The 10,000-nt window shown below is 45.1% G+C and overlaps 1 protein-coding gene across 1 annotated transcript in view; it reads right to left on the reverse strand.

Moving 5' to 3' along the window:
• Positions 1 to 10,000, reverse strand: part of plxnd1 (plexin D1) — a 118,835-nt gene that overhangs the window by 28,876 nt on the left and 79,959 nt on the right. The window contains exons 20-22 of the mRNA XM_080763221.1: positions 6,336 to 6,450; positions 5,400 to 5,507; positions 1,795 to 1,907 (exon numbers count right to left, since the gene is read on the reverse strand). Of these exons, the coding sequence (XP_080619347.1) occupies positions 1,795 to 1,907; positions 5,400 to 5,507; positions 6,336 to 6,450 (336 nt within the window). The remainder of the gene's footprint in view (positions 1 to 1,794; positions 1,908 to 5,399; positions 5,508 to 6,335; positions 6,451 to 10,000) is intronic.

Genomic DNA, 10,000 nt, shown 5'->3' on the forward strand with positions numbered 1-10,000 from the left:
GGAGTGCCTGTGTGTGCACACACACACACACACACACACACACACACACACTCCAACTGCCAAAGAGACGGGTGTGTGTAAGAATGTCCACCGGTCAAGGCCAAAGGCTCATAGGGTTTACTGGAACCAGCAGTGTTGTACGTTTGCCGTCTCAGTGGAAAACTATGGAGAGACGGCGTTGAGGTAGCAACACGTTGTATTTATGCTCCCTCTGTGCTGCTTTTCAACACTGCTGAGCTCACTTCACTCTCACTTCCTTTGCAACCAAAAAAAAAAAAGACAGGAAAAAAAAACCTTCCCAGTGTCCGCTACAACAAAACCAACTCTGGTTGTGCAAGAGCCTGTAGTAAGAATGCTACTTGCAAAAGAGTGGCTTGCAAGAGGGAATTAAACAGTGTGCGTTTTGAGCAAGAAGGGAAAGTTCCCCCTGTATGTGTGCCCAGCATTGTTCTGTCTCCTTGAACGACCAAGCCTGCGGTTGGGAGACAAAGCCCACTGCGTCGTGTCTGTCTGCATCAGTGGAAAAACACCCACCCACAGATAGACTCACAGTCTACCTTCTGGGAGGATCACACAGCACAAAAACGCTTACCTACAGAGAACGCATTAACTCCGCTCGCGGCCACTAAACCAAGCTACAGTTCACTAGACATCGTACGGTATGTCTGCTGCGTGCTGTAGGTGGATTTATTTTACCAGGCGTTTCATTCACAGCAGTATGGCGAAAGGGAGCGGGGTGATGTCAAAAGTGAGATATGTAGTGGTGTGTCACTCGGCTGTTTTAGCGGTTAGATCAGTGGTTCAGTGGAAATTAGTTTAAAAAAAAGTTTAGGGATAAGGGTTAAGGCAGTGATGAAACCCATGAGCTTGCCCCACTCCGATTGCCCAGATTTACGCCAACATTAGGACACCAGGCAGAATACAAATTATATTTTCTAATTATTATTATTTAAAAAACATAAAAAACTTAACTTTTCATGAATTCAAAACAAAATTAACCGATATTGTCAGTAATTTCCTGAAGAAATCAATGAACGAAAACACATATTTAAGAAATACTGAAAGCTCACATAACATAACATAACATAGTTCGTATTTGGGTCTTGAGCTAAACGGTTTGGGAACCACTGTTCCAGTGGACCCTGATCCACAAAACATAAAGCATGAGCGGGAAAGGCTGTCTCACCTTGGGGAAGAAGGTACGGTAAAGAAAGGCTGTCTCACCTTGGGGAAGAAGGTACGGTAAAGAAAGGCTGTCTCACCTTGGGGAAGAAGGTACGCTAAAGAAAGGCTGTCTCACCTTGGGGAAGAAGGTACGCTAAAGAAAGGCTGTCTCACCTTGGGGAAGAAGGTACGCTAAAGAAAGGCTGTCTCACCTTGGGGAAGAAGGTACGCTAAAGAAAGGCTGTCTCACCTTGGGGAAGAAGGTACGCTAAAGAAAGGCTGTCTCACCTTGGGGAAGAAGGTACGCTAAAGAAAGGCTGTCTCACCTTGGGGAAGAAGGTACGCTAAAGAAAGGCTGTCTCACCTTGGGGAAGAAGGTACGCTAAAGAAAGGCTGTCTCACCTTGGGGAAGAAGGTACGCTAAAGAAAGGCTGTCTCACCTTGGGGAAGAAGGTACGGTAAAGAAAGGCTGTCTCACCTTGGGGAAGAAGGTACGCTAAAGAAAGGCTGTCTCACCTTGGGGAAGAAGGTACGGTAAAGAAAGGCTGTCTCACCTTGGGGAAGAAGGTACGGTAAAGAAAGGCTGTCTCACCTTGGGGAAGAAGGTACGCTAAAGAAAGGCTGTCTCACCTTGGGGAAGAAGGTACGCGTGACAAACTGTTTGTACTCCAGGAATGGGATGCCTTGGCTACGGTTGAGCTCCTTGGTCAAATCTGTCATGTCTGTCTGGAGCTCCGCAAAGCCTGGGACAGGAGACACACGCACGCACAGTCGCACACGCACACGCACACGCACACGCACACACACACACACACACACACACACACACACACACACACACACACACACACACACACACACACACACACACACACACACACACACAAGCAATGAGACAAAATTAATTGGAAACTTTATGGACCCTTCAATCTCTTAGATTATTTGGTACATTTTCCATCTTTATCCACTTAAAGGACCACTTCGCCACTTTTCAACACTTATCTTTATATAATCCTCACTAATGTTCATGATAAAATACCACAATTTTCTTTCTACTCAGTTTGTGTCTCATAGGAGGGCTGTAGGCAGTTCAGAGACCTGTCCACCAGTGACATCATCATTAGGCAGATCTTTTTTTAAACAAGGATTTTTATTATCGTGAGAACGATGGCTTCCATTATCGCTATTGCAACTTTTCAGGAATAGAAAGCCTGCAGTTTCTATTAGCTTGGATTCCCCATCGATGTTGTCACTGGTGGACGGGTTTCTGAACTGCCCACAGCCCTCCCATAAGACACAGACTGAGTAGAAAATAATTGTGGCATTTTATCATGAACATTAGTGAGGACCAATTACATGAAGGTACAGTAGGTTGAAAAGTGGTGAAGTGGTCCTTTAAGCCTTAGTATGACCAATAGTGAGATCTACAAGCTCACTATGTTTTGTGATGCGACATGTTGTGAGCTTGCTGTTTTGTGATTAAAACATTTTTGTGGAAAATCTTAGACAAAAATGAATGCATTTTTAAATACATAGGGACACCAGGGTTAATTTTAATGATATTGATATGATCAAGACATACATATCAAACATATCAGACATTTCCCAAGAGCAAATGCATGTATTTAATTCAGTCTGCCCAGAAGCAGGTATAAAACATGGGGGGGGGCGCATATTAAAAGCAGCAGAGGCATATGGAAGCCTCTGTGCTCACTGTTGCTGCCTCTGTGCTTTCACATCCTGGCAGAAAGCCGTCTCGCTCGCACAGTTGTAGAAAGGACTGCTGAGTTCAATAATAACACATGGTTTGAGTCTGGCACGGCCGTCGGGTGATAAAGCCCCTGAAGCCATCACGGCAATCACGGAGAGTTCATCTAGTCCTCATTATGAGGAACATAAAGTGTTCACTCCATCATTTTATCTCCCCCTGTCATGTTCAAGGTTCTGTACTGTTCAAGGTTCTGTACGGTACAGAGCCCTTATCTGTAGTTTGTCCTGCGACGGTGTAGCACGCCAAAAATAGCCAATTCACAAGCTCACAACGTGAGCTTGTTTCATACAAGTTAGGCATAAGCTTTCAGCTTGTACATACCACGCCTCCCCTCCCCTCTCTCTCTGATTCTCTCTATCTCTCTCTCAACCCGAGCATGCAGTCCAGCACGGAAATTCTGGCAAATATTTACTAAACAGGAATCAGGGCAGGCAAATCCAGTCTGCGGCGCTCATCCAAACCATGTGTGTGCAGGGCCAGGCTGAGGTTTGTGCGTGGCGTGAGCGAGCGGTGACCAGAGAAACAACAGTATCAGCAAGTCCAAACAGCCGAGCCGGCTCCGCGTGGCAACACTGGGCTTATTGTAGCGGCTTTATTGGCTGTGTTATGTTCTCTGGGAGTGGATAATGTTCCCATCTAATGAGACATGGGAGATCTCTTTATGGAGAAGCTCTTCCTTGAACAGGATGAGGGATTTGTTTGGGTTTAAAACGGCAATTACTTCGGTCCATGTGTTTGTGCGTGTACTGTGTGTGTATGTGTTTGTGTGTGTTGTGTTGCACACACACACACACACACACACATGGGCGCGCACGCATGCGTGCATGCATGCATGCGTGCATGCATGCATGGATGCATGTGTGAGGAGATATTGGAGTTGAGGGATCAAGGGCCCAAACATACTTCATTCATACAGTAACTCTTCCAAGTTAAAGCCTCCTCCTCCTATTCCAAAACATCCTCTAGCTACATGACATCACCACACAATAAAATATGGTGTGTTAATGCAACTCTGAGAGCGTGAAATGTGACTTTTTATACAGCTCCATTTTTGACACTCGCAGAGTTACATTAACATGCCATGTTTTATCGTGCGCTGATTGGATGCAGAAGGAGGACTCACCGCTGAGGCTTGATTTACACTTCGTCCCGCGCCGTGGCGTAAACATCCGATCTGCAAGCTCACAAGGCGCCGCCACGCAGACACCTTGTGGTCTTGCAGATCGGCTGTTCTCCGCCACACTGTGACACCGCCGCGCCGCTAAGTATAAATCACCCCTTAAAAACTCCCCTCCGCCACACCTTTGCACCCTGGACCGCCGCGCAAATCCTCCCACCTGTGAAATCTGTCAATTTCCACTCTACTTTAACTACCCCCCCCCCCACACACACACACACACACACACACACACAGACACACCCACCTCAATATCTCTTCCCAACACCAGAGCCGTCCCTCGCTTCCAACACACTCACCCTGAACTCAACCACAAATCCATCTGCGTCGTTGAGCTAAATAACTCCCCCCCTCCCTCAGTCCCCCCCCCCACCCCCCCTTCTCCTCCCACTCTTTCTCCATCTACTCAAACTCTTGGCCCTGACTCCCACTCTCCCCCCCCCCCCCCCCGTATCTCCATCTCTCCCTCCCTCCCTCCTTCCCTGTCCCATAAATGTAGGTGTTCAGACGCCCAGTGGCCTTCGCATGGGTTCAGTCTCAAGTCCCAGACTGGCACACACGTACACGTGAGTGTGCATGCATGCACACACACACACACACACACACACACACACACACACACACACACACACACACTAGACGCAACAACGCAATGTGACCACTGAGTGTGTCTGCATGCGTGTGACTGATTGCTTGTCAGGCACTGTTTTATGAGTCACGCTTACTGGGCACAAATCTGTCAAGCGCCGTATCTCCCTAGCTCCACCACATACTAAGACACGCGCGCGCACACGCACACGCACACGCACACGCACACACACACACACACACACACACACACACACACACACACACACACACACACACACACACACACACACACACACACACACACACACACACACATATAGAGAGAGATTTACAAGACATATTTCTGTCTTCACACGTTTCTTGTTTCTATGAATATCAATGAACACTAAAACTGAAACAGAGAAGTTATGTCTGATTTACGCATCGCGTCACACACCGAAAATAACCCACGCGTTGCGAGCTTGTAGATTGGCTATTTTCGGACAAGTATAGATGAGGCTTAATAAACTGCCTCCTTGAGAGAAGGGAAGAAAGACACTAGTGCTTGTTTGTGCGCATGTTTTCTGTATGTGTGTACCGGTATATTGTTTGTCTGTGCAATGCATGTGTAATGTGTGAATGCCGCACATGCGTGTGCATGCATGTGTTGTGCATGCGTGCGCATGCGTGTGCATGTGTGTGCATACGTGTGCGCACCTTTGCGTATTTCTTCTCTGATCTGCGACTCCATCTCCTCCATTTGCAGAAGAGTTTTCTGCCAGTATCGCTCTGCCCTCCGACTCTTTGTGCAGTAAACCACCAGCGCTATGACACAGAGAGAGAGAGAGAGAGAGAGTGGAAGAGACACACAGAGAGTGAAAGAGACACAGAGAGATATGAGAGATAGAGACAGAGAGAGAGCGATAGAGAGAGACAGAGAGAGATAGAGACACAAAGAGAGAGAGAGAGAGACTAATTACTTTTTGAACTTATTATGTTGTTATCACAAGCTGACAAAATCCAACAGAGCAGGACTCCATTTGAAGTGTAACAGAGGCATGCATGACTTCTGAATTTGAAATGAAAATGCTTATTTTCTTATAATACAATGATTGTTTTGAACTGTACTAGACAAATATATAGTACAACGCGCGCGCCGCGCACACACACACACACACACACACACACACACACACACACAGTACAGTACAGTGAGGGACAGAGGGACACATGCACAGAGACAGAGGTACAGGGAGACAGTGGGGTCTTTGTGCTTCACATATTTGGGGGGGGACCCCCATGGCTTCTTTGATCTGTTCCACATCTGGAGGGGACTGTTGCTACAGCAGCCAGACAGACATCCATGCATCATCTGTCTACCCAATGGGTAAGGGCCATAGTAGACAGACATCCATGCATCATCTGTCTACCCAATGGGTAAGGGCCAAAGATTATTTTAAAACAATTATTTTAAAAGTGTGCAAGCCCACCAGCTTGTATTGTAGACAACGCATTTCGCTATTGTTGTATGCCATCAATAGAGCATGATGCAGGGAGTGATGCAAGTGCATAATCAGAGTCAGACTAATTGATTTAGTCGATTATAAAAATAAATGAGTCGATTCGGGGGGGATAAAAGTGAGCGTCACCTACCCACAGTGCACAGCAGCAGCAGCACACAGGACACCACCACTGTGACCGTAATGGCCATGTCACTTCCACCCAGCTGCACCCTGGCAATCACACGGTGGAAGTTCCCCGCTTGCACCTAGAGCAGAGAGAGAGAGAGAGAGAGAGAGGGGGGGGGGGGGGGGGGGGAGAGAGAGAGAGAGAGAGAGAGGAGAGAGACAGGGAGAGAGAGAGAGAGAGAGAGAGAGAGAGGGGGGGGGGGGGGGGAGAGAGACAGGAGAGAGAGAGAGAGAGAGAGAGAGAGAGAGAGAGAGAGAGAGAGAGAGAGAGAGAGAGAATTATAGGATGAGAATCAGAACGTCTTCATTGTCATTGTCAAGTACAACGAAATTGAGGTCACAGCCTCAGACTAAAAAGATAAGACAACATACGTACATACATACATGCACTATATGGCACAGTCAATTTGGATCTATCCTTTTATTACACAAAGTCAGGTGTGATAATGTTGGAGTGGGTTCAGGTTTGTGCAGCATGACGTGCAATAACACAGGGACAATTAGCATTGACAAAATGAACCTTAGCGTCCCTATCCTGGGCGCGAACATTCTGTGAAAATAAGAGATCTACAAGCTCACCATGAACCACTGCGTAACGTGATGTGAGCTTCTAGATCAGCTTTTGTCTCTCTCTACTAGGACTGTGTTGAGGGAAGAAAGAGGACTGGACCTATAGAGTCCCTCGGGGGAGTCATGTCAATTAAAGATATAGGGTTTGAGTGGATAAAAAGCACTTACATTTTGGTTAGACCTCAAATTGAGCCCCGAAGACACACTGCTATTTTCCACAAACCATAGAACAGAACCCTCAAAAGAGTCCAAACTTGAGAGAGTTCATGTGTTACAAGCTATTATAAGAATGAAGGGCCGGTGCTCTCAGACAGGGAGCAAAGCAGCGTTGACAAGGAAAAGAGCTGGAGCACACAGGTCACCTTAGAAACTTTTAATAGCTGGAAAATAGTTTTTTGACAGCAGTCTCTTCCTCAGGGTCTTCTTCAAAAGAGACCATTCTGTCAGACACACTAATCAAATGACAAATAAGTTATAACACTGTCCAACCTCACAGTGTTGAGACTCAACTCCAATTGGATGACTTTAGACTTAATATACTTGTACTCGACTTGGGGATTCAATGCCAATGACTTGTGACTTGACTTGAACCCTCCCTTGACTTGAGACTGTGAGTCTTTTTCCAAGTCACTTAACTTAATACATTCCAACAAACTTAGGACTTGGACTTTATTTGGGACTTGACAGTGTTGACTTGGGACTTGACTCAGGGACTTGAGAACAAAGACCACCTATTAGCAACCACTAATCACTTACCAACCACTAATCAAGAGTAAAGGGCTTTACAGGGTCGCACTGTGCTTCTCATGTGAATGAATGCACAGACAGACAATCGCTCAGCGAGTATAGCACGAGACAATCTACAGTACGCCTGCTTCTGCTATACCAAATCATTGTCTTGCGCATCACATGGAAAAATTGACAGATGGTGAGGGACCAGTGTCTAGACACAGAGAAAACACAGCACAAGACGTCCATGCTGGATACTGACGCAGGTAAGAGTCTGTGGTCACTGCACCACAGGATCAGGTGAGGTGTCACCAATGTAACACTGTCAGACTTCCAAATGGTTCCAATCCAAATCGTTAAATTAACACAGGATATTACTGTCTAGTCTACTGCACTTCCTCTTCAAATTTTAGATAGCATGTTTTGTAGACAGATGCCATGTCATTGTGTTAACCTGGCAACATATAGTCTGTATAGTTTCAATGTACAGATGATTGATTATTATATATTTTGTAATATTCCATTGTTAGACTGATGATAGATTCTTGGTTTAGCTATGATCCTAGATTACCTTGTGTTGTCCTTGCTTACTGTAAATCACTCTGGATTAAGACATTCTAATGCCTAAATGGTCAATTGTAAACGTGACAGATATAATAATATCCGAGTGGAATAAATTAAGGAATTTGATTTAATCCCAAGCTAGATGTGAAAAAAGATAGTGAAAAGCAACAGATTCTACTAGGAGAGGGACATGTGTCTGTGTGTGTGACTGCATGTCACAAACTGAGAGACAACATCACTGATGCAATATGTTGCATTAATCACCTTGACACAGACCATTGTTTATACTTGATCTAATCCATCTTGTGATAGTGACCCGAGCGGCCGAGCCCATTACAAACTTGATAACAAAATGTTATCGAGTATAGCGGCCCACAAAGTCATGTTTAAACAACCAAGACAAGGGGCAATCAAGAAATAAATCTAATCGCCCATCGTTTTGCTGGCACAAACGGTCTAAAAGTGCATTGATACCTGCCAACCAGCGCTGCTGCCCGTTTAAACTAAATTACACTTAAAACCCATTTAGGACTGAGTCTGATTCTAAAAATGCCTTCTAAATCCTGACCTAGGTTTTCTGAAAACCTTCAAATATACATATTCCAAAATGACAAAAATATTACATACAGTACAGTACATAGCAACAACTACCCCAAAAGCGGTTCCCATCCTGAAAGATATACAAAAAAGGGGTTCCCGTCCATATAAGGGGCGGCAGTGGCTGAGGGGTAGAGTGGCCGGATGGGAACCGCAAGGTCCCCTATTCGAAACCGGGCTCACCCAGAGTTAGTGTTGAAGTGTCCTTGAGACTTGAGCAAGACTCTGAACCCCTAATTCACCCTTTGTCAGCCTTCTGATTGGTCCCCGACTGTCTAACCAGCAGGCTCTTTCTGCCTTGTTCCACCCTGGTTCGTTTATGTTGAATTTGCTAAAACATCTTTTTTGGAAAAAACTAAAAACAAACGTGATATGCCCAGTCACCATGCTGCACCTGTGATGTTCCTTTTTATGTTAGTTAACTCCCAAGTTATGCGAAATGAGTGCACAGAATATCAATATGAAGCAACTGAAAAACATTATTATTTCAATGGTAGTGGATGGAGAGAGAGCATTTTTGTCCAACCACGAAACGGCAACCAATGGGTGCGAAGAGGGGCACAACCATGGGCGGGACTTGACAAAGGGTGCGGGTTGGTGCCTTGCATGGTTTCCTCCGCCATCGGTGTGTGAATGTGTGTGTGTGAATGTGTGTGTGAATGTAATGCACAATCTACAGTATGTAAAGCGCCTTGGATAAAGGCGCTATACGATAAATGCATTTACCATTTATAAAGTGACGGTACACACATTAACCAGTTAACAGTTTCTTCAATATTATTTTCCAAAAGTAAAAATATCACTTGCCTTCCATCTGTTAGAAAATTACTGTATTCGAAGGCCCTTTATTGGTTAAATAAATATGCCTTTTCTGTTTATAAAGAGCTGAAGAGATGGTGGTCAGCCACAAACTCACAGTCATCGTACATCATCAATCATACATCATCTCATTCCGGCCAATCAGAATTTGCGTCCTAACCTTCGTCTTCAATGTTGGTGTTACACAATGTTTGTGTTTACACAAACACTCAGGATTGTCCATTCATTGTCATTCAAAGGCATTTAATGTTTGTGTTTGTGGACAGATTTGGGTTACACACACGAAAGCAATATTGAATTGAATTGAATTGAATTGAATTGAATTGAATTGAATTGAATTGAATTGAATTG

The sequence above is a fragment of the Protomyctophum bolini genome, assembly GCF_963924005.1.
Source record: "Protomyctophum bolini genome assembly, chromosome: 5".
Lineage (NCBI taxonomy): Eukaryota > Metazoa > Chordata > Actinopteri > Myctophiformes > Myctophidae > Protomyctophum > Protomyctophum bolini.